We start from the raw sequence: 26,456 nt of genomic DNA, 5'->3' as shown, positions 1-26,456 counted from the left end.
CATCAAGTTTTAAATCTTATCTCAAAATATCTCACTGACAGAGGGTTAATTCATGTGAAGTGAAATTTGATATTTCTTGATGTCCTTTTTACTCCTCATCACAGAGAAGTATATCACAGTCAACAGCAAAAGCCACACACCTCATGAGACAATGCATCTAAAGAGTAGTTACTTGGACTAGACCACCTGTTGTTCATGTTTTGAGCAATAGTTATATTTACCAGAGGCCAAGTATCAGTCTGGGTAGGTTTTCAGCTCCAGTGAGGCTAAAAACCAACTCTGCCAAGATTACATGTAATATCTAGCGTTGCCATCTTGTACATCACATATTGTACAACATAATGGGCCCGACATCTGGGGAAAAATATTTCATCATGAACTTTTTTTTTCCGGTCACATACATTGTATATAGTTCAAACAGCAAATTTTGACACAAATATGAAAACACATATATGGTAAAACACACAAATACGAAATTCTATGAAACTTTGCAAAGTAAATTTAACTTTTCCTGAACTATGCATCTATCAAAAAATAAACAAAAAAGACAATGCAGACCGTGACAGTTTTCACAGTGTGACTGCAAAAACACAAAATGCGATTAGTTTTATGTACTTTCTGTTGCACTCGCAATTGCAAGTTATGGGTAAAAAAAAAACAAAATTACATTCTGGTGTTATCCTACAAGTCTGCACAAATGCTGGAAATAAAGAAATGAAGACATGTACTTGGAGGGCTTTGTTTGTTTGGTTTGGTTTGGTTTTGATTTTTTCTCTTTGGTTTGTTGATTGTTGGGTTTTTTTTTTTTTGGGGGGGGGGGGGTTGGTACACAAGCAACTGTTGAAAAAATTCAGGTATGGTGAGTAAATGCCTTTTTAGGCAAAAGGTCAATAACTCTGCAAAATGAATGATTTCAAAAGAATCAAAATAGAGCTGGAGATTTCATAACAGACTCTAGGTATGAAATCAAAGAGTTCTAAAAAGGCTTCCACTGGATAACAGTGTTGGAAGCTATGTGTGCTGAAGGATCACCGATACTCGATGGCCCAAATTCACGAAGGTGGTTTAGATGTAGACCATGGACTACAATATGTGTGAAATAGGCGTACCTTTGACATGCCAATATCAATGCGTGTTTGTTACTGGACATCTGTTGCCGTATGCAATCTGTCAATTGTAATTACGCAGAAGAAATTTGCATAAACCATGGTTTATATTTAAACCACCTTCATGAAAGTGGGCCAATGGGCTGCACAGGTACATGTATGTACAAAGGTCACTTGTGAAATGCTGAAATAAGATATCTCTCACAATGCCTCCTTATTTCCACTTCATTAAATCTGGTCAAAATGGACACTTCGGATGTGGAATTTATGTATCACCCACTTTTCTGTGCAAAAGTGACAAAAATGACTTTCATTCACTCACTTTTTTCCCCTTTGCAATGAGCTACGTGTAGTCAAGTTAAAATCAAACTAGAAATGTCGCTATGGCGACTGGTATGCCTCCGCCATAATGCATAGTTCTCCGAATAGGTCTATAGCACAATGTCTTGACAACGTGTGATAACAGCTTCACACAACTGGCAAAATATTAAAATGACAGGTTTCTCACAAATGCATTGACTATTCACTATCCTTGAACAAGGTTTATTTCGAATGGCTATACTGTCTAAGAGTGCAGGTATTTGGGGATTTGAGGATTTTCGAACCCAACTTTTGACCCTTTTATAAGTTTAAAGAAGAAGTGAAATTTAGCACTCTCACTTGACATTTGACATTTTGACCTTTGACCTTTAGGCAAGAAACTTCCAAGAAAATCTGTATTGGGTAATATATGCATACACTAAGTTTCAAGAAAAAATCCTGCAGGCATTGCATAGATAAGAGAGAAATAATGACATTTTGATGAGTTGACCTTGACCCCTGACCTTTGACCCATGACCCCTAAATTCCCTACATGATCACTGCCAGTCAGTACATGCATAGATACTAAGTTCCATGAAGATACCTTGAAATATTTGTGAGATATGGAGAAAAATGTGAAATTTTAACATTTTCACTTGACCTTTGACCCTTGACCTCATGACCTAAAGCTCTCTCTCTGGGGAATCGTTATTTGGTAGTTCTTGTATACACCAAGTTTCAAGGAAATACCTCCAGGCATTGCATAGATATAGGGGAAATAGTGAAATTTTGAGCATTTGACTTAGACCTTTTGACCTTTGACCTTGAGCATGTGCGCCCAAAAGTTGATAGGCACAACTTTATCTACTCATACATATACATGCCAAGTTTCATTAGGATACCTCTGACAGTTTTTTAGATATGCTGTCCACAAAATAACATTACGGACGCAAGGACAGACGGACGGACGCAAGGACAACCCGAAAACATAATGCCTCCGGCGACACTTCGTGGCGGAGGCATAAAAAGTCACTCATAGCAGTGTTACAGGAAGACTATGAAGTATGGCGAAGTCAGTGGGTTGTCATTTATTCATTTTGTACTGCCTTTTAGGGTCCTCCACATGGGCATATTGGAAATCCTGTGATCAAAATAGCCCAAAGTTCATAATTCAGCATTAGTTAACTGTTGAAGATCCTGCAAGATTTTCAGGGCAGTTATGTATAGACCATAATTTGATGCCATGCAGGAATTACATTTTAATATACTATATTTGACAACAATATGAAAAGACCCAAATATAAGGAGTGCACAACACGACACATGAATCCAAAATAAAGAACCTCTATCCTATACTTGATAAAACATTAAATTTGGCCAAAGTTATTACTGACAAAAGCGCAAATTTGTGGTGGCAGCAGACGAATAAAGGAACAGCCACACAAACAGTGAGTAGAGAGAAAATGCTGCACTGACAATTACAAGGTCTGTATTGGTATGCATAATGTGTGCACACCACAGACCACCAAAGAGAGCTATAAATTGGCAGAAGGCTCACAGGAGTTGACTTTATGCGAAGTATGAGAAGTAAATTCAAGGGTCACTGTTATAGCAGAATTTGGATTAAAATCAAGACCCCTTTTCAAGGATATGGATATTTTGATTGTGTAAAGTACACATCATTGTCTAAACTTGGTATGCATCTTTCATCACAAATGTGTAATGCATTTCTTTAGGCCATGAAAGGGAGAGCAAGCTGACATTGTCAATTTCACTCAAACCTACGACATTACACTCTCATAATCTAAATGTGTGTGGTAGATATGTCAAAGCTAAAACAATATATAAACAAACATTGCTCTGACTACTGCTACACACCTCCAGTGTGGAAATGAAGCACAGTAATAATGATCAGTCAAGATTCACTGTGAAGATGAGTCATTGAAACAGAACTTGCATTTGAAGGACAGGTTTAATAATGACATTTGTTACTGTCACGCTCTGTATCATTGGTGCATATAACACTTAAAAGTCAACATAACTCATAGGTATGCTATGCTATAAATAAATAAGGCTCTTTTCCTGGGTAATGATATAGGACTCTGGTGAACTTGTGTGACTGTCATGTTGGAAGGTGAGGAGGTGGCACAAGCTTTGCATCCTTGAAGTACGGATGAGCCAGGGCACTCTTGGCAGATACTCTCTTGTCAGGCTCATAGCAAAGCATCATCTAGATAGGGATGAATAGCAGGAAAGATGATCATTAACAAGGGCAGAATTGGGGCTATCAACAACAATTACCCCACCACATGTGAGGAACCACTCTACAAACTTGAATGTCACTCAAACCAATTCTGCCATACTCTGCATTTCAAGAACAAGATGAATACAGACTGACATTGAAACAAGTGCCATAAAGAAATTGATACAGTTGTAGGTGTTCTAAAATGACAATGCTAGGATATGGCCTAGACATGGGGTACCCTGGAACGACAAAATCATTGGGTCCAGCTAATTTACCTCATTATATACAGACTTTCATTGTGTCCACACAGTCATACATTCTGCTATAATGGGGTTACATGCCTACTTTGCAAGAAGTGATATGGATAAAAAGCAAAACAGGAAACGTGACAGGAAAAGTAAGAAGAGTATTCTTGCAGAAATAAAAAAATAAAAATGTCAATATGGAAACTGGTATGCCTCTACTATTTTGCACTATTCTCCAAACAGGTCGGTCTACAGAAAATCTTGCCAATGTGAAACAATGGCTTTACATGACTGGCATATAATCACTATCTGTATACACCAATTTTCATGACAACACTTTGAGCTTTTTTCAAATGTGGACAAAAATAGTTAAATTTTAGCATTTCCTCTTGATCTTTGATCCCATGGCCTAAATTTTTCGCGACAGAATCAATGTGTATGCATTAAGTCACTTCTACGGTACATCACTGCATGGAGAAAATAGTGTTATTTCACCATTAAGTAGTGTAATTTTAGCATTGTCACTTGACTTTTGACCCCATGTAATAAAACTTTCTCTTAGAGAATCTTTACCTGGTAACACATATACTGTATACACAAAGTTTCATGAAAGTACCTTGAGGCATAGCAGAGACATGGGGGAAATACTACAAATACTTAAAAAGAAATAGTATTTGACCTTGACCTTTGACTTTCAGGGTGTGTTCCCACAAGTTATAGGCACAGCTTTATCCACACATGCATTTATAAGTAACGTTTCATTTAGATGTACGTAAAACAGTGCCTAATCCCCCTGCTGACTAGACTTGACTGCAGAGTCAGTGTGGTGCTGATACGAGACGGCTGCCACTGTGAAGGTGTTCGCACCAGAGGCGCACAAGAGGCGCACAAAAAAGTTTGGAGAGGTTCAATCGCGAAAATTGCCAATTCAAAAACAAATTTTTGATTGAAAATATATTAATTTTTTTATATGTTTATTAATATTATCCATACTTATAATCATTATTTGTATTTATTTTATTGGATTTAAAGTTAAATTACATTTTCATAAAAGTAGATTAGGTAAAAAAACTCTGCCATAATGCACGGTTCTCCCAATAGGTCTATAGTACGTCATAACAAAGTGTGATGACAGTTTTACATAATTGGGAAAATGTTAAAATGACATGTTTGTCACAAATGTGTTGATTGTTCACTTTCCTTAAACCAGGTTTAATTGGATGAATGGCTATTGTATATATGAAAAAGAACAGGTATTTGGGGATTTGAGGAATTCTACTTGACTTTTGATCCTTTATGAATTGAGTAATATCCAAGGTATGGAGAAAAAGTATAGTAAAATTTTAGCATTTTAACATTGCATTCGACCCTTGACTTTTGACCCTATAACATTAAAATTCCCATGAGAATCACTGTCAGGCAGTGCATGCATAAATATGTACAAAGTTTCATAATGATACCTTGAGCGACTTTCGAGGTATGGAGGAAGAACTTTAAAAGTCTCGAGAAAATACCTCCAGGCATTAGATAGATATGAGGGAAATAGTGAAATTTTGAGCATTTGACCTTGACCTTTTGACCTTGAGCATGTGCACCTAACGGTCGATAGGCACAACTTTGCTTACTCATACATATACACGTCAAGTTTCATTAGGATACCTTAAACTGTTTTACCCTGCCCACAAAATTGATTACGGACGGACGGACGGAAGGACGGACAATATGAGAACATAATGCCTCCGGCGACACTTCGTGGCGGAGGCATAATAGCATGAACAGCTGTGCACATGCACGCAATGTAAATAAATAGAAAAACGATCAGCTTTAATGCTGCCCTCACACGTGCCTTCATGCAGTGTTAATCCCCTTCAATGTGAACACGAATAATATGCTGTTGGTGCACGACTTGTGCAAGACGGTGAGCGCAATATGAAGACAAATTAAGCCTTGACTGATGTTAGACCAGTGCGGAACACCGTCTCGCATCAGTCGTGGCTTTAATACGTCTAATGACAAGTGTGAATGCAGTATAAGCTGCACTGTCCACAAAATTGATTACAGATGGAGGGACAACCGGAAGACATAATGCCTCCTGCAAAACTTATGGCAGAGGCACAACAAAAACAAACATAACAGGCATGGAAAAAAAACAACAACCTGAAACATCAGTTACCTTCAGAAGCTCCTTTCCATCCTTGTTCAGCATTGGCACTATCTTGTTGAGGTCTTGTGGTGTCCATCTAGGGAAGCTGGTCTTGTAGTCTGGCAGCTTGGTGACACCAGGCCAGAGTTTCTCATCAGGTGTGCCCAGGGTGCGGAATATCCTGAAAAGCTGGTCTATCTCAGAATCACCGGGAAACAGGGCTCTCCTCGTGATCTTTAGCATATTGGTACAAACCAAGAACACAAGAGGAAATATCATGTAGTAATATCATATTATATGATATATGTCCTACAACTGCCTTCCATACAACACTGACATGCGGCAGCAACTTGAGACCAATGAATGGAGATGGGGGCACTATTGTAAATGTGGCATATTATCCAGATAGCAATACCACGTTGGTCCAACATTGGTTCAATATGGTGCTAGTATATTAGCCCAACATCTTTTTGCCAATCAGGCCAATGTTGGCTTAACAGTGAAAGAATGACGTAGGAGAGATTGTTTCTTCAAACAGTTACAAAGAGTTTGGAGATGTAAGGAAATACCAGCCTCTGTGTCTACTCAAAAGACAGCAACTGACTGATGTTAATGCTTTGACTGGTACACACAAACTTACCATCTCAACAAAAATGCAACCAAGACTCCATATGTCCACTGCTGTTGAGTAGTACCTGCAACCAAGCAAGATCTCTGGTGCTCTGTACCACAAGGTCACAACCTAACAATAAAAGGAGGAAAAGAGCATATAAAGTACATACAGAATTAGCTTTAATCTTAGCAATCTGAAACAGACAACACAAACAAGTTCAGTAAAACCTGCATATCACAATTTGTGCTTTAAGTGTTTTTCGATGCACATTCATTCACCTTTTGACCTCTACAAACTGTTGTACTCTTCTCTTCAAGCCATGGTGGCACTGAAGCTTTAGAAATTCATACCTTTTGAATGGATTGCCTGATTTTCCTCAAACTTTGCTGACGTGTTCTACTAATGCCAAGTAAAACAAGAAAATTGTAATTTTGTCAATTTATTCCAACCAAGTCAACCATCATTGAACCAGCATTGAACTAGCTGAATGATTGGAAATCACTTTTCTTTCATTCAATACATGTAGTAAAATAATCTTCGACTCTTCGTCACGAATTTATTATGGGAATTATTCTCTGCTCATTTCTAACTTTCCTACCAAGTCATATTACCCTTCAACAATCCTAGATAGACTTACAGCTTAAAAGTTTGATTTTAGACAAAGACCTTTGACCATACAAGATTTTGCCCAATATCTACAATTATAATTATTACCAGTACATCTGTATGTACATCTCATGTAGCATACCTGGACCAGGTAATGATATAGACAATCCATCTAGTCTCTTTTCTTGTATTGCAATAAGATGCTATGGGGTGAAGGGAAAACGAAAACTTGAAAACATTGTGACTCCTACATCCTTCAGGACAAAGGCATACATTGTAACTCTAAATTAGATGTCCATTACACATCTCAAGGGATACAGGGACCAGGCATTTTCCTCTATCGCTCCTCACCTATGATGGAACTCCCTCCTATCTTTTCTCTGTGAAATTGACAAACTGGATCACTTCAAAGCCTCACTCAAAACTCACATTTTTCACCAGGCATTCAATTGCTAACTCTCTCAGAGGAGTCTGTGCCTTTGAATGTTTCTACAACAGACATTTGGCACTATACAAATGCTGTGGATCAATCTATCAATCAATCAAGTAAAATTCAATGAAAGGTGAAGATATACTTCATGAGTGTATGTTCTAACTGGAACTCCGAACGCTCGAGCCAGACCAAAGTCAGCCAGTTTGATACGTCCCTCTACATCAATAAGCAGGTTTTGTGGCTTCAGATCTCTGTGCAGAACACGATGTACATGACAGAATGCAATTCCCCGAAGAAGTTGTTGAAGGTAACTCTGAAATGAAAGTGAAAATCGAGTGACTTCCTCACATTTGCAGTTTAGACTTTAACAAAAAACTTTGCTTGAATATTACCATGGCTTAGGTCATACCCATGACAACAATCTACCAATCAAGTACAATGCAAATTGAAATAACTAAGGATCATAATCCAAAGCTGATGCTCATATGCATAAGACTTTTTATCAATTATTTCATCCTACACTGAATATCAAAGGCTGCTTTGACATGAAATGAATATATAAAAGTTGAGGTACAAACATTGAGTATGCATTGAAAAATAAATGATACACAAAAACATACGGGTACATTTAACAATTAACATTACTCACTTCAATGCAATTTCTGAATGATGACAATACTGTCATAAGCACAGCCACATTTCTAGTTTTATTTGAATCAGTGAACCTTACTTTGTTTATATTTCTTAGACGAGATTATTTCTGTACATATATCTCAAAAAATATTTGCGTGTTAGGATATTTTACAATCTTGTTAACGGCAAAAAAGGCAGCTGCATAACATGCATTATTATGATTTATTTCTCATCTGAAACGCATGTCCATAAAGGTATAGCCTAAACAAATTAATCATCTGGTACCTTTACAAGGCCAGTTGGCAAGCCAGATGGTGGGGCAACATCCATGTACTTCTTGAGGTCTTGGTTCATGAACTCAAAGACAAGATAAAGTTTCTTGTCACTGTGCACGACATCAAGTAATCTGCAAATAATAATGAAATAAAGTATAACAAGAGACCCGGGGTCTCCCGCTGATCCAAGTATCACAAGTTTGCATATTCCATCACACTGGTAAAAATACCTGCCAAGTACACTGTATGTTTAGAAAATTTGATTACGCAGTTAAAAAAAAGAGGACATATACAATGGATGTAAAAACTGATATGGGGGTTCTGTGGTCCTCGCATTAACTTAAATTGTCATCCTTGTGATAACACACCAGGTTTTGTGACAAAATTGACCATGCATTTTCAAGAAGAAGATGAAAATGTACAATTTAGGCCCAATTCTGAGGGGGTCTAAGGAGGACACCCCTGAATTGCAATAAACTTGAAACAACAGCTATCAATGTAGCATAGTATTGACTTAGCTCTATCACTTCTGGGCCCCGTTGCTAGAAACTCAAATTGTGTTTAAATGCAACTTCACATCCAACGCAAGTATCTTCCGCAAATTGCGTTTGATTCCTCCGTTCCGTTGCTAGAAGAGACTTGCGTTTGATTGCAATTTGCGCTTGATTCCAGTTGATTATTCAGATGTAAATCATGTTGGACAAGGATAGTCTGAAATTAGCCGAAATAAATCCCTGCAAACAGCAAGTGCATCGTGTATGCATCGCAACAAGGGACGGCGGTAAGTATTGAAAAGTATGGTAAAATAGCAAATAGGCCTATATGTCCCATACCTTGAACTATGAAATTTTACAGAATGCTTCTTTAGGATTAGAATGGCTAGGATACCTCAATGTGCGCAAAATTTGAATGAACTCACGTTCATGCCGACTTCAGTCCCAAACTAGAAATGTCGCTATGGCGACTGGTATGCCTCCGCCATAATGCATGATTCTCCTAATAGGTCTATAGTACATGTGGACAATGTGTGATTACATTTTCACAAAATTGGCAAAATATTAAAATGACATGTTTGTCACAAATGTATCAAAATATTCACCTTCTTTGACCTATGTTCAATTGGATGAATAGGAGAGCATGTATTTGGGGATTTAAGAACTTTAACTTCGACTTTGACCCTTTCATAAGTTTACGCACTTGAGTAATTGTCAAGGTATGGAGAAAAAGTGCAATTTCTGCATTGAACAGTAAATTGTTATCATTTTCATCTGGCCTTTGATTCATATTAAAGAGAATCAATGTCAGGCAGAACATACATAAATATGTACTAAGTTTAAAGATAACTTGAGCCACTTCCGAGATATGGAGAAAGAAGTTCAGCACTTTCACTTGATCTTTGACCTTTTGAACTTTGACCTTCTTGGCAAGAAAAAAAAAAATCCCAGAGAATCTCTAGTGGGTTATACATGCATACATCAAGTTTTAAAAAAAATAATCCTGCTGGCATTGCATAAATATAAGGAAAATAGTAAAATTTTGAAGTATTGCCCTTGACCTTTGACCCCTGACCTTTGACCACATGAACCCCAAATTCCCTAGATAACCACTGCCAGTCAGTACATGTATACATACTTTGTTCCATAAAGATACCTTGAACAATTTCCAAGATACAGAGAAAAAAGTAAAATTTTAACATTTTACTTGACCTTTTGACCTTTGACCTTTTGACCTCATGACCCCAAACTTTCACCAGAGAATCTTAATTGGGTAATACATGTATACACTAAGTATAAAGAAAATATCTTCAGGTATTGCATAGATATGGAGGAAATAGTGAAATTTTACGCATTTGACCTTGACCTTTTGACCTTTGACCTTGAGCATGTGCACCCAAAAGTTGATAGGCACAACTTCACCCCCTGATACACATACATGCCAAGTTTCATTAGGATACCTCAAAAGGTTTTGATGGTTAGCCTGTCCACAAAATTCATTACGGACGGACGGAAGGACGGACGGACGGAAGGACGGACGGACGGACGGACGGAAGGACGGACGGACGGACAGACGGACAACCCGAAAACATAATGCCTCCGGCACCACTTCGTGGCGGAGGCATAAAAAGCACATTCTGTGAAATGATGTTGAAATCAATAAGTGGGACTATGGGATCATCTAAAGTTGAGGGGAGTTCGTCGGCAAGGAGTTTTTGCGATCGCGTTATTATCGCAGCTTGTAGTTTACACTTCGAATAATTCCTGACATAAGTGAATTACGAGATCTTTATTACATAAATTTGATCGTAAAATACTATGCTACAGTGGGGAAAAATATCGCTAATCATGATAGAAAGTGTAGGATTTCAATTTCGCGGTTTTATGATCGCAAGGTCGCCTACATGCGGCATTACAGTCAAGTACCTTGCTGTAGCTAGCTGTAGCTATACAACCATGCGAGTACAACGTACATAGGCACGTATACATATGTGTGCCTAAATGCTATCTTTGTTAGACGACGATCAAGGGGGGGGGGGGGGTGCATTCGTTTCCGCTCTGTAGATAGTATATGGTTAGGGCTAGCTTATCAACCGGCTACTTTTATCAAAGTGTAACAAACTGTTGGCATACTGGTGGTGACAACGCATTTTTTGCTACAATTTAAGCAGTTTTACTGACCATTAAGAATCCAATGCAACTTTGCATTTGATCTGAACCAAACGCAATGTTGCGTTTGATTGCAAAGGACTTGCGTTTATACGCAACTTTGCGTTTAAACGCAAGTCCTTTCGCCAACAGACTTGCATTCAAATGCAAAGTTGCAAGAGATTTGGAGGACTTGCGTTTGATTTTTGGGGGTTGCGTTTGAACGCAAAGTTTCTAGCAACCGGGCCCTCGTTCTAGAGAATTTTTTTTTTTTGAAGATTCCTTAATTTTTGGGGAAAAATATTTGGTCATCAATAACAGAAAAAATGGAAAGTTTAAGAAATTTCATGCAAAAGGGCAAATGGACAGTTAACTCATGTGCAACATCACAGAGTCATGAGTTTCTGTTTGATAGGTCACACCTTCCATTTGGTAGATAACCAAAATTTCTTTGGTAGATAAACAATGAACCTGATTGAACTATGTACATAACTGACTCAAATCATAAAGCTGGAACATGTCCCTTCATACTACAGCCTTTGTTCCACAATGACTTTGTGAGCAGAGTACGAACTTTGACCCTTTGCTTTTACTTCCATTTTTTTCCCAATATCTTGCCTCATAATTTTCTCATCTCAGACCATCTTTTCATCTTCTTTCTCATTTATTAAACAAAACTAGAACTATCACTCATTGTGATTAATATACCCCCACCCGTAACTGAGGGAATTAGCTCAACCAGGATTATTATTTTTTTTTTACTTTTTAATGCAAAAAAAATTACCATGGCACTGCACTGTTCAACAGTGAATAAATGTATTGCTCACTGTTAGTCAAATGTCCCACATCTCAAGTCAAGTGCTCAAAAACTGAGTGAGCAAGATTATAGATAAATAAACTGGCGATTTCTATGGCTTTCATTAAAAACTGTGTTACCATGGCAACACAATGTTGGACATTAAGAAAAAATGAAGTTTGCACAAATATATATCATAGCCGTCACATGTGCCAAATTTCAAGCCAAATGCTAAAAGGCCGAGGGGCTTAGTTGAATTCACAATATAAGTGTTTATCATTTTCATTCAAAATATACTGTTACCATGGCAACACATTTTCAACACTGACAAAAGGTTTTTTGCACATTTCGGTAATGTAGAGGCAACATGTGCCAAATTTGAAGCCAAAATGCTCTAAAACAGGGAGTTAGGAGAATCAAAATGTTTGTATGATTTTCATTCGAAATGCACTGTTACCATGGCAACACATTGTTCAACAATGCTGAAATATGAAGTTTGCATATCTCTGTACTATAGTGGTTGCATGTGCCAAATTTCAAGCTAAATGCTCAAAGACTGACAGAGTTACTTGAATCCACAATATATGTGTATGATTTTCATTCAAAATAGCTGTTACCATGGAAATGCATTAATCAACAAAAACAAAAGTTTAAGTTTGCACATCTGTGTACCATAGTGGTCAGGTGTGCCAAATTTCAAGCCAAATGCTCAAAGACTGAGGGAGCTAGTTGAATTCACAATATCTTTATATGCTTTTTAGTGAAAAAAATGCTGTTACCATGGCAATGCATTGTTCAACACTAATGACAGATGAAGTTTGCACATCTATATGCTTATAGTGGTCACATGTGCCAAATTTCAAGCCAAATGCTCAAAGACTGAGGGAGTTAACTGAATCCACGATATTTTTGCATGATTTTCATTCAAAATATGCTGTTACCATGGCAACACAATGATCAACAATGACGAAAGATTACATATGCACATCTACGTACTAAAGTGGTCACATGTGCCAAATTTCAAGCTAAATGCTCAAAGACTGAGGTAGTTACCTGAATCCACAATATTTTTGTATGCATTTTAGTAAAAAGATGCCATTACCATGGCAACGCATTGTTCACCACTGACGAAAGATCAAGTTTGCACATCTACACACTATAGTGGTCACATGTGCCAAATTTCAAGCCAAATGCTCAAAGACTGAGGGAGATAGCTGAATCCACAATATTTCCGTATGATTTTTATTCAAACTATGCTGTTACCATGGCAACGCATTGATCAACAATGACGAAAGAGTAAGTATGCACATCTATGTACCATAGTGGTCACATGTGCCAATTTTCAAGCCAAATGCTTAAAAACTGAAGGAGTTAGGTTAATCCACACATTTTTGTATGATTGGTAAAAAAAAACCCTGATGTTGCCATGGCAACAGATTTATGAACACACATATCAAATGTATTTTGCACAACTATACATTACATTGATCGCATATCCTAAATTTAAATTGAACTGCTACAAAACTGAGAGAGTAGTTTGATCCACAACATTTTGTAGGATTTTTATGAAAATCTGCCGTTGCCATGGCAACGCATTATGAAATACTCATGAAAAAGGTGTCTTGCACATCTGCCTGTGATAGCGGTCACACATGCCAAATTTGAATTTAATTGCTCAAAAAATTAGAAAGTAGTTCGATCACAAGATTTTATGAAAATATGCCGTTGCCATGGCAACGCATTATGCGATACTAACGAAAAAGGTGTCTTGCACATCTACCTTTGATAGCGGTCACACATGCCAAATTTGGGGTCAACTGCTCAAAAAATGAGAGAGGAGTTCGATCCACAACATTTTGTAAGATTTTTTTTTAAATTTGCTGTTGCCATGGCAACTCATTATGCAATACTAACGAAAAAGGTGTCTTGCACATCTTCCTTTGATAGTGGTCAAACATGCTAAATTTGGAGTTAATTGCTCAAAAAATGAAAGAGTAGTTTGATCCACAAGTTTTTATGAAAATATGCCGTTGCCATGGCAATGCATTATGCGATACTAACGAAAAAGGTGTCTTGCACATCTAACTAAATTTGGAGTTAATTGCTCAAAAAATGAAAGAGTAGTTTGATCCACAAGTTTTTATGAAAATATGCCGTTGCCATGGCAACACATTATGCGATACTAACGAAAAAGGTGTCTTGCACATCTAACTTTGATAGCGGTCACACACGCCAAATTTGGGGTCAATTGCTCAAAAAATGAGAGAGGAGTTCAATCCACAAGATTTTGCAACGGACCGACCGCCGACCGACCGCCCGGCCACCCGACCTCAGAATGATTCCTATATACCCCCCCCCCCCAACACACTATGTGTGGGTGGGGGTATGAAAAAAAAGAATTACAGTCAAAGAATCACAACATACATAGCAGACCATCACAATAAAATCCTGCTCATTCTCTCATTTGCGAGTCTGCAAAAATTTTGACTAGATGGCAACAAATACAGATGGACAACCTGAAAGTGAGAAATGCTGCACTATTCTTGCCGTGGCATAGACACACGGGCATCGATGTGATAAATTAAAACTAATGATTTCTCCACATAAGATACGTTGTATATCAGCTAGACAATGGTTGACTAGTAGCAGTGCAATGACAGTGAATGGAGAAAGCAACGTCCCTTGCTCAACAATTGTTCTTTTATTCCAGGTCGAACACATGACCACTGTAGCAAATAAGGGACCATAACACTTGAAATGGTAAAAGCTTACAAACACTGAAACCAAAGTGGTAGTTTATACATACTTCACAATGTTTTCGTGATCGAGTTCTTTCAGCAATGCTATTTCCCGTATTGCTGTGCTTGGCACGCCTTCAGCTTCCCTGTGTTAAAGACATAAGAAAAATAAAATTTCAGAATCAAACATCATAACTGTAGAACATGCAACTTTCATGTACATGACATCATTCCATAATCTAAACAAGACCTTGCTATGTATACCTTATACTCATGCAGCCCTCTATATGCCTGAATATCAGCTAGGCTTAACCTGCCAAGCCTTTTCATCAGCATTCCATAATCAATCCAAACTTCACCTTGTAGCAAGCCCACTCAGGTATAGCAGTCTGTCACAGTTCAACAGAAGGCCATGGAAACACAACATAAATTAGGGGGATAAGGTAATCTGCACTCATTGATAATCAATTTCCGGACATCTTGAATGCCAATCAGCAAAGAAAGTGCTAGAGTACTCAGTACTTTAAACTATACACAGCACTGTCACTGTACACAACATGATGCGCTGTGTACTCGACGGGGGGGGGGGGGGGGGGGGGGGGGGGGCCTCCGAGGCCCCCCCCTCGACGTTTCGCGCGATGTATCGCTATCGCGAGAAGCTATCGCCGCGACCTTTCATGACTTTTTTCTTTCGAGTCTCCCGCATCTTTTGACACCAAATTTGCGATGCCCGGGTGTGCGGTTCTGAAGTTGCGCATAAATATGCACGTGCATGTCAGACCAAAAATTGCTCAAAAACGTGAATTTGTGTGCAATTTCAATGCAAACTGTGTTTACAGGCAAATTTCATAAAAGCATGATTATTTTTGGGGTTTATTGATTAAACTCAATTAATAATGCATTTTCTTGTTCGGAACAATGTCACGGACAAATTTCATTAAAAAAACAATGAAAAACATAAAGTCGAAAAGGCCTGGCAGGCCCCCCACCCCGGCTCTATCATCTACCTAAATAGCCCGGCCTAGTTAAGGTTAAGAGAGACAAGTACTGTGACAAAGCACAGTAATGGTTAAAGGGGAACAAGGCAAGTGCCAAAATGTGTCTCGCCCATTCGCATAAAAGAAATTTATGTTTTTCTAACTGAAGTTCATTGACCCCGCCTAAGACCTTTGACCTTGTGGTGACCTTCACCTCCCCAAGGGACATAAATACATTAATCGTTTAAGTTTGGTCACAAATGGACATATGGATCAAAAGTTATGAGCCATAATTCGTCGGGTGCCCGTGCATTGGCCGCTAACGCAATACAAATTGTATTGCGTTAGCGGCCAATGCACGGGCACCCGACGAATTGAAACGCACTGCAAAAACTTAACATTGGACGCTACAGTTCATTGACCCCTGTTTGTGACCTTTGACCTTGAGGTGACCTTCACTGTTGGTAAAATGTGTAACTTTGTATAACCACTCTCCCGTCCATGTTTGATTGAAATTGAAGTCCTTAGTAGAGAGTTATTCAAGTTTTTGTAGCGTTATGGATGGGCAACGGATGGACAGACGCCGCAGGCGATCGATCGCTTTTAGTCTCTCCTCACCTTCGGTGGGTTCAACAATAAGACCAAAATGTAGGGTCTAGAGTGTGGAGTTGAAAATGTTGGTGCAGTTTGAGGAAAATCACCCAAATGGATGGAAAGTCATGGATTTTTAATGTTTTGGTGCAGCTAATGCTATCAATGGATAAGAATATCACAGGAAAAATAATGTTTTAAAAAATTATTCAGAATTCCACAAATTTACTTTTCTTTTTTTTAATATAGATTCTAACTGTTACAACTCTTTCAGTCTTTATTTGGGTATCATTCCCCAGCTTTCTAAAATAAGTCAAGGGCGTCAAGTTGTCTTTCATTATGCGAGAAAAATAAAAGTTATTGGCCTAAATCTAACGTTACATGTCATTTTTACTTTATTCTTTCTTCATATTATTTTTCTTTTTAATTTCACGAATTGTTGTAGCGTACATGGTACACTTTTAATCCAGCAATGACAGCACCAAAACTCATTTCTTCTTTACGGATTGTATGATTTTTCTCAAATTTCACTTATGTGTTCTACAGGCCTCTACATAAAAAGGCTCTAACTTGTTAGGTTCTAACGTTAGGTGTATTGCTGCATTCTACTCGATTCACATCGATATTGTTGATCAATACCATATTTGTGATTCATTCTTCTTAGTATACAGGTATGGTATTACCGGACAGCATGGTAATTCCGGACACGCACATTTTTGCGTACTGATGACATTCAGTACGCACAAGACTTTGTAAATTAGCCTCAGAGAACGTTGTGTGGACCGAAATCGCAAAAAAAAGTGGCATAAAAATGTAAAAACGTGAAGAAATTCACATTTTACCTCAGATTTATAGTTGAGTGACCCGCATCTTGTCATAGTTAATATTTATGCATGTTTAAATCACATTTCGTCACTGAAATTCTATGAAATCCCACTCACATACAGGAAAAATGCTGAAGATTCCAATAGAACCACAAGTTCACTGACGGATACTGAAAATTTGAAGCTATTGTCCTCAAACGCGAACGATGCGAAAAGTTGTGCGCTAAGGAAGAGGCCCGCAAGGCCCACAACTCGACACCCGCGCTCCTATAGACAAAGCACGTAAAATTTGTTTGTCGATTTTTCATAAGGTTTTATCGCGTGAACTGTTCGAAATGTTCAAGATGCTGTAAAATATGATATATTCGCGGCATGAAATTTTCGCGAATTGGAGCCGACAGCCTTTTTCATGGCATGAAATTTTCGCGAATTGCTGCTGGCATTCAATGCATGTAGTGTAGACAAAAGCTTTCGCATGCATTTTAATTTTGCGAATCTTGGCGCTCGCGAAATTCGCGAAATTAAAATGCACGCAAAAATTCCTCGTTTTACAGTAGACATTTTACCATAAAACAATTTGAGCTTCATTTGCCGATTTTTTGTCTTCAGCTCGGTGAGAATGTGTAGACTCTATGGTGATTTGTGGGATTAATTGTGATTCTGGTGCAAGGACAAGGTGCGAAAGACGTCAATTACTCACTCCATTGCGAAAATCATGTCCGGAATTATAATGCGATTTTACACCGCGCAAAAAGACAACTTTTTGGAGAGGACCAGTATACTTGAAGTCTATTTTCCAAAAATTGGAGCGAATAATTTTCCTCCGAATCTGAGTACGGAAATCAGAGCCACGAAAAAAAGCGTCCGGTGATACGATCAACTTTCCTACTAAATAGGGGAAAGGGCTCCTTTTGGGACAGCTAGCCACCGATTAGGCCTATTGTCAAAGTAGATATTTTTGTGCATGTGCGCATAATTTTTTGCACTTAGCCAGGTGAAAAGAGTTTCACATGTTTTTAATTCCGCGGAATCAAGACATCAAGTAACGTTACAGGAACGTATGGCAAGCAAAAATATTAGCGTGCTTTTTTTTTGCGCTAGTTTCTGGTAGCGCGAAAATTTCCACTTTTTAATCACAGTAAATCTAACGTTATAGGGTCCTACCTGGCAAGTTTTACTCCAACGGTTACACTGCACTACCCTCGCTAAGATAGCTTATGCACAGATGCATGCACGCACATTTGGCAACAGGCAACATTAACATGGTTAATCTAACGCAGTTAACAGTTAGATTTATAACGTTAGAAATTTAGTTGAGTATTTAACGTTAAGCATTCTGAGTGGCTGCCCAAAAACTAACGGCAAAAGGAACTCTTGCCACTTACTTTTGGAGCACTCACATTTCATCATATTGGTATAACGTTAGATCTAATAACTTAGACATGCATATTGCATTTCATGTTGGGCACAGCTATCCAGATGCCTAGGCTAATGTTCATTGTTGTAGATGTCTATGGTAGTCTAACACGACTTTATCGCTATTGCATTGGCATTACCGTATGGATACCGGTAACGTGTTACAAGTTTGAGAAGAAAAGCAAATGTAGTTTATAGATCATTTGGATTTACAATTCAGAACTCTAACAGATAGCAGAAACTCTTGACCTCTAACATCACATCGCATTGTTCGTCAGACTACCCTTACCCTTACCCTGACACTTCAAGTAAATTTAGACTCTGAGATCAAGAGGTCTAACTTTAATAACGTCTAACGTTAGATTATCTACGGTTACTTACGTGTCCAGTCGTATCTTCTTGAGAGCAACAGTTTTTCCAGATGCCAAATCCTTCGCCTTGTAAACCACACCATAGGTTCCTTCCCCAATCTTTTCAATTTTTTCAAAATTATTCATTTTCTGTGATTACATCACAAAGTCGCACCTTTCCCGAAACAGAGTAGATTTTGACCTGCATAAGCTGCATTAACACTACAGTTGGCAGTTTCTCGCCCTTATTTTAGCTGGCTAGATATCTGTGCACACACTTGTACACACAGGCATGGTTGCTTTGTGATTTTTCGGCGCGAGCGCGAGCATTACTATGAAGCACTAACACAACAGCGTACTTCTGTACCTCCCGGCCCCTTGTGTACTCGATTGGTACGAAAAGGTGGTGGGCTGCGACGGCGCGGGCGCGGGCTTTTGGTGGCATCAATCTACGTACTATAGTCCCAGCGCGTACAATACGTGCGTTACCAATCGGATGGGGATTCATGCAGACGACGTTCCATCCATTTCTAGTTCGCGCACTTTAAATCACATGATCACCTAGTCTGATTTCCAGACCCTATGCCAGTTTAGTACCTACCACAAAATGCGCCCTCCGAAGGCATAGGTAGCTCAACCTGCTACCAGTACATGAACTTCTTGCGGCGACAAATAATCGTCGTTGACTTGACTTGACTTAATTGCACAGGACTTGGTGTCCCCTTGCGCTTCTTCGGGTGACTCTCCTCCATAATTATGTCTCCATCCCTGGCTCTGAATTGTAAATCCAAATGATCTAATGCATTTGCTTTTCTTTCGTCGTTAGAGGGCGTTAATATTATGGGAAGAAAAGCAGAATAGATGGTCTGGAAAGCCAGACCATCATCACGAAGTGTTGGACGGCTTGGCTGTGATTGGTGGAATGTTTCTCACTGTCAAGTCACGTCACGGCCATTTTTAGAAGGGAAGCTACATTAGACGCTGTTAATTCCTTTCAAGCAAGCCCTGTCCATTACTTACCAAGTGGGCCCTAACCCTTTTTATTTCTTCACATATCTCCAACAGCGGAAAACAAGAAGCGTAAAGTACATGCAATGGGAAATCCCCGAAGATGAGTTCGTCACTTTTTCATCATAGTCAGGTCGCTTAATGTCAAAATTTGGGCTTACCGTTACAGAGCGGATAAAAGCACCAAATTTGGAGAGGTGATCCCTAGGACCTACTCATTGATATTAGAGTAAGAGCCCTCTGGAATTTTTCGATTTTTAGGGTGAAAATGCTGAATTTTGATATTTCTTTATAATATAACATATATACTGTATTGCATATATAAGTAATAGTCAGGTCGCTTAGCGAAAACCATTACACGGCAGATAAAAGCATCATTTTTTTTTTTTTTCCCACACGGATTCCTTGAGGACTATTAAACAATATTAGAGTAGGAGCCCTCCGGGGTTTTTGTAGAAAAACATCAAAAAGATCAAATTTCAAAATGGCCGACACTTAATTGGCAAAACCTTCACTTTTCTTGTCATATGGGTGATACGATGACAATATATTACATTTGTTTTTGTATTTTTGGTTTGCTTTAGAACCTTGGCTTGAACATTGCGTTAGGAGCATTATATTCTTATATAATGTAAAGTCTCTGAACTGCTGGGGTAGGGGTAAGGCAAAAGGGGCGGGACCCCCCCCCCCCCTTTAAAAATGGTTGTTCGCTTGTTCATTTGCGTGCTTTTTTTCTCGTTTTGCTCTTTATGCGGGCGATAAAAACATACAATTTGGCGCACGAATTCCTTGAGGACTATAGGAAACAATATCAGACTAACCGCAACACACACACACACACACACACACACGATCAAATTTCAAAATGACCGACACTTATGGCAAACCCTTCACTTTTCATGTGACTTTACTTATAGATAGGTGATTCGATGACAATATTAGTATATATCTTTATTTTTGGTTTGGCTTAAAACCTGAATTTGGACATTGCGGTATAGGAGCATTGTTTAAATTCTTGCGTAATGTAAAGTCTCTGAGTGGCTGGGGGAGGGGTAGGGCAAAGGGGGCGGCCCTCAACTGTTAAAAAAGTGGTGGTTCGCATGTTCTGTTGCGTACTTTTTATCGTCTTGCTTTATACACGGCGGATAAAAGCATCAAATTTGGCGCACGGATTCCTCATTAGAGTAAGAGTCCTCCTGCAATTTTTAAGGAAAACACACACACTCACACACACAAAATCAAATTCCAAAATAAATCAATTCACAACAGATCTGAACTTATGTTATCACATTCCCTTAGTCAGGTTGCTTAATGTCAACATTTGGGCTTACCGTTAGTTAGAGCGGATAAAAGCACCAAATTTGGAAAGGTGATCCCTAGGACTTACTCATTGATATTAGAATAGGAGCCCTCTGGAATTTTCCGATTTTTAGGGTGAAAATGCTGAATTTTAATATTTCTTTATATGATATATATACTGTATTGCGTAGGTAAGGGAATGTGATAACATATAAGTTCAGATCTGTTGTGAATTGATTTATTTGTCATGGAACTGAAAACATATAACCAAACTTGAGACCATGATCAACATCAAAGCATCTGAAACATGGAGTTGGTAGAACTAATTACTGATCAAATATTATATACATATATCATATACTAATCAAATATAATGTATACAGTTTAAACAGACAGAAGATAGTTTCTAAAATAAACAGTTTTCCTACTCAGTGGCGGATCTGGGTGCATGGAGGTGCACCGAGCAAGCTCCTTCTATTCTTTGTTAAAACAAAGAAATAAAAAGAAAAAATGGAGGGGAGGGCATGCGCCCCCTTTAATTTTGTAAAGGCGCCCCTCCCCCTTACGGAATTCCTGGATCCACCCCTGCTACTCCCATGCACTGAGACTCTAAGAATCATTTTACACTGAAATAATTTTTCAGTGCTGTAAGGGGGTGGATACAGTGCACTCCCGTTATGACTAACGCGGTAAGAATTTTCGTAACAACTAAGTAAAAATCAGGTCCCAAAACTCTCATCTTTTGCCCTTATACCTCTCCTCCAGTATACGCAAGAATATGATGCTCTTAACGCAATGTTCAAGCCAAGGTTCTAAAGCAAACCAAAAAATACAAAAACAAATGTATATTGTCATCGTATCACAAATATGACATGAAAAGTGAAGGTTTTGCCAATTAAGTGTCGGCCATTTTGAAATTTGATCTTTTTAGTGTTTTTCTACAAAAATCCCGGAGGGCTCCTACTCTAATATTGTTTAATAGTCCTACAGGAATCCGTGTGAAAAAAAAAATGATAAAGAAATATCAAAATGTCAAAAAGAAATTAATGCTTTTATCCGCCGTGTAATGGTAATATCACTAAGCGACCTAACTATTACTTACGCAATATCATATTATAAAGAAGTATCAAAATTCAGCTTTTTCACCCTAAAAATCGAAAAATTCCGGATGGCTCCTTCTCTAATATTGTTTGATAGTCCTAAAGGAATCCGTGTGAAAAAAAAATGATGCTTTTATCCGCCGTGTAATGGTAATTTCATGAAGTGACCTAACTAATACTTACGCAATACAGTATATATATCATATTATAAAGAAATATCGAAATTCAGCATTTTCACCTTAGAAATCGAAAAATTCCAGAGAGCTCCTTCTCTAATATTGTTTAATAGTCCTAAAGGAATCCGTGTGAAAAAAAATGATGCTTTCATCCGCCGTGTAACGGTAATTTCATTAAGCGACCTGACTATTATACTTACGCAATACAGTATATATTATAAAGAAATATCAAAATTCAGCATTTTCACCCTAAAAATCGAAAAATTCCAGAGGGCTCCTACTCTAATATTGTTTAATAGTCCTAAAGGAATCCGTGTGATTAAAAAAAATGATGCTTTTATCCGCCGTGTAATGGTAATTTCATTAAGTGACCTATTACCTACGCAATATCATATCACAAAGAAATATCAAAATTCAGCATTTTCACCTTAAAAATCGAAAAATTCCAGAGGGCTCCTACTCTAATATTGCTTGATAGTCCTAAAGGAATCCGTGTGAAAAAAATGATGCTTTTATCCGCCGTGTAATGGTAATTTCATTAAGCGACCTGACCATTACTTACGCAATACAGTATATATATCATATTATAAAGAAATATCAAAATTCAGCATTTTCACCCTAAAAATCGAAAAATTCCAGAGGGCTCCTACTCTAATATTGTTTAATAGTCCTAAAGGAATCCGTATGCCAAATTTGATGCTTTTATCCGCCGTGTAACGGTAATTTCACTAAGCGACCTGACTATCACGGACAGCTCAACAGGAATACTTACCCTTATGGGGTGTGTTCATGCACTTTGTAAAGCTGGATTCACGTTATGAATCACAATTCAAAGCATGTTTCAGAACTGCGTTCATGCTGGTTCTAAGTAGTTCGTATCAAACCTACAAGCTATTTTATACACTAATAATGATAATGATAAAGGACATTTAGGCCTATATTGCGTAGTTTCTATGATAATATGTACTCTTTATACTGCGCGTTACAAAGCAATGATTACGACATACATAATTCAAACATAAAATGCATTGTTCAAAAGATGAGTTTTTAACCTGGTCTTAAACTCATTAACTATAAACCTGCTTGCCTTAAGCCCCCGTCACACTAGAGCGGATCGAGCCAACGGATGCCTAGCGGATCCGAAAATTTGGAGATACGCTCACATCCGTTGCTCGTCGTTCGTGACCCGCTTGACGTTCGCTGTATCCGCTAGCTGTTCGCAGAGATTCGCAGAGATCCGCCGGAGCCAAATTTTGATTTTGGACATGTCCAAAATCTTGAGCGGATGACGAACGGAGTGACAATCCGCTCTGTGTTCGCTTAGCATCCGCTGATCGAAAGTTTTGGTCGCTCTGCGTTCGTTTCTTATTCGTCCGCCGTTCGTCCAAATTCGCCCAGCAAATCTGCACACCAACACACGTTAATCAAACATAGTAGGAAAAAATAGATATTCATAGCACACATAATAATAATAAGAAGAAAAAGGTCTTATTTACCCAGGGTAGCCTCTTCAGTGTTGCCACTCACTACCAGGGGGCCCTGCAATTATCATTACCCTATAGCGTTGCCAGGTACCTATTTATACACCAGGGTCGAGAAGGATATCGTAGGTAAAAAATCTTGTCCAAGGATGTAAGCACTGGGCGGTTTTCGAACCCGGGTCCTCGGTTCGGGACTCGGGAGTCTTATCCACTATGCCACAGCCCCCTATAAACATGGCATTTCATTATACGTATTTTGGCATTAAGTAATAAATGGTAGATGATAACCGCACTGGCAGTGCTTCTATCGACAACATTATTTCAAACAGCTGCTATAAAAGTCAACCTGTAGTAAATGGGAATCTCCGCATGGAAATTTGGAATTGTGAAAGTTCGACTCCAGGTGGAAGCACCAGACGCAATGGAGGATGTTGGACTACCAACATCATGCGTCAACGTGATCATCAGAAGGAAGTGCACTTTAATAGGGGAATCTTGAGGACTGTCAAGGGTAGTGACATCAGGAGTACTTGGTGGTGACTTCTGCTTCCTTCTTTTTAGGGCCTTTTTCACAGTCACAACATTTGACACTGTCACTGCTCAAAATGATTTGGTGAAGACCGTTAGTGTGCGTCAGCCGAGATCCGTCATGTGATTGCCACAGTATCGCTCTGCATATGTTGGGCATTCGCTGCTCATTCGCTTTGTCCGCTCAGCATCAGTTGGATGGACTGTACGCATTCGCTTTCATTCGTTACTTTATCCGCTCGTAACACGGTCAGCATATGCTTACAATTCGTTAGGCGAACGTTCGAAAACCACATTTTGCTTGCGAATTCGAGCGGATTTGAGCGTATCAGGACTTTGCCAAATTTAGCCCATCCGCTAGGCATTCGCTGATTTATACGCTGTAGTGTGACGGGGCCTTTACAGACAAAGGGAGATTATTCCCATAATTTCGGTGCATCATACAAGAACGCCCTGTCACAACGGGTGGCTTTTGATTTTTCCCTGATGAATATTTCATTAGTGTTTGATCAAGTGGCAGAGGCGGATCCAGGAATTCCGGAAAGAGGAGGCGCCTTTACAAAATTGAAATGGGAGGGGAGGGACGCACGTCCCCCTTTTCTCTTTTTATTTCTTTTGTTTTAACAAAATATAAAGAGGGGGCGCGCGCCCGGTGCGCCCCACTCTGGATCCGCCACTGCGTGAACTTCGGAGATGGTAGAATGTTTGAAATGTTAACTCCACAAGTTCCCGTATGTACACTGGTGCTGTATACCATGAATAGCTCTCCTATACAATCAACAGAGTTTAAAGTATGATTCTCTGCTTTACAGGCAACCAATATTACGCACGTAGTAATGGGCTACAACTAGAAAAACGAGGAGAATTGCAAACTTATAATAGCACATGCATTTTGCACCCTTTAGTTTAACTAATTGATGTTGTTGTGTTTTAAAGAAAAGAAGAAAGAGAAAATGGGACCCTAACCTCTAAAACAAATAATTTGCCTCAGACAATACTGACGTAAATCAAAATAAAATAGATCTATTGTCAGGTAAACCCCAAATTAAACTGTTACAATAATCCAATTTACTGGTGAGAAACGCATGAATGATTTTTTTCCCCCAGTACTTCCCGTTTTCAATTGCTTTCGAATATGTACAATATGAAACAAATTATAAAATGAATTCTTGCATACTTCAGAGATTATGTCTGTCAAAGGCGAGGCGTGAATCAAACCACACTCCCAGATTTCGTGAAATCAAGTCGAAAAATATCAACATCAATCACTTTGAGGCTTTCGTGAGTGCGTAATTTTGAAACTTGCTGGTGAGTGCCACATAAACAATTACAAATCAAGTTTTCTCATCCTTGAGTAGAAGATTACAAATAAAGATTTGTTTTTATTTTATTCAGGACAATTTATGTATGATTATGATAATTATACTAGTATTTGCTTCCATGTTTCCTCGTAACCTGACATACCATAGTTACCCAACAAGACAATCAAATGAATTTCATTTGCCCCTGCTTAGAACTGTTTTAGCACAGCAGACATTTATTTATACAGGTTCAAGATTCTGGAACTTCCTTAGTCCAGACGTAAAAAATGCTCCTTCTTTGCATTCGCTTAAAAAAAGTTTGTTTGTCTATTTTGTTCAAGCATGTAGGTTTTATTATGTAAGCACCAGGATGCTATTGATTCTTCTTAGGCATGTTAGGCCGCGTCTTTCGCAGCATTCCACATCACATTCCATGTTTATTTTATTGCAAATTTGTATACTCTTATACGTGCCTTCACAGAACAGATAATGTGTTCCGCTATTATCAGCAATTCCATAATTATATAAAAGTCACTTTGTTGGTAGCTTTCGACGTTCTACACTTCTAATATGGCTAATAGTCTCTGTGGGCTTGATCTTTAATGTATCGATTGATCTAGGCTTTTTATT

At 38.5% G+C, this 26,456-nt stretch overlaps 1 protein-coding gene across 1 annotated transcript; it reads right to left on the bottom strand.

The window, feature by feature from the left end:
- Nucleotides 1–816: 816 nt before the first annotated feature.
- Nucleotides 817–19,233, bottom strand: LOC139716505 (cyclin-dependent kinase 2-like). The gene is made up of 7 exons (XM_071628080.1): nucleotides 18,965–19,233; nucleotides 14,844–14,921; nucleotides 8,610–8,730; nucleotides 7,834–8,004; nucleotides 6,680–6,781; nucleotides 6,070–6,273; nucleotides 817–3,636 (listed from the first exon to the last, which is right to left on the bottom strand). The coding sequence occupies exons 1-7, from the start codon at nucleotides 19,078–19,080 to the stop codon at nucleotides 3,529–3,531; spliced, it is 900 nt and encodes a 299-aa protein (XP_071484181.1). The 5' UTR covers nucleotides 19,081–19,233; the 3' UTR covers nucleotides 817–3,528.
- Between the last annotated feature and the right edge of the window lie 7,223 nt (nucleotides 19,234–26,456).

Source organism: Diadema antillarum, unplaced genomic scaffold (genome assembly GCF_040938485.1).
Source record: "Diadema antillarum isolate AM-2024a unplaced genomic scaffold, OU_Dant_1.0 scf00000001, whole genome shotgun sequence".
Lineage (NCBI taxonomy): Eukaryota > Metazoa > Echinodermata > Echinoidea > Diadematoida > Diadematidae > Diadema > Diadema antillarum.
This window is presented reverse-complemented; position numbering and strand designations above follow the sequence as displayed.

What these genes read in the sequence shown, in the direction of transcription:
- LOC139716505 (XM_071628080.1), bottom strand. Translation starts at nt 19,080, where the DNA reads ATGAATAATTTTGAAAAAATTGAAAAGATTGGGGAAGGAACCTATGGT. An exon ending in TGCCAACTGGCCTTGTAAAG is followed by an intron (nt 8,005 to 8,609) that starts GTACCAGATGAT and finishes CTTTCATTTCAG; the next exon opens with AGTTACCTTCAACAACTTCT. An exon ending in TTAGAACATACACTCATGAA is followed by an intron (nt 6,782 to 7,833) that starts GTATATCTTCAC and finishes TTTTATTGTTAG; the next exon opens with GTTGTGACCTTGTGGTACAG.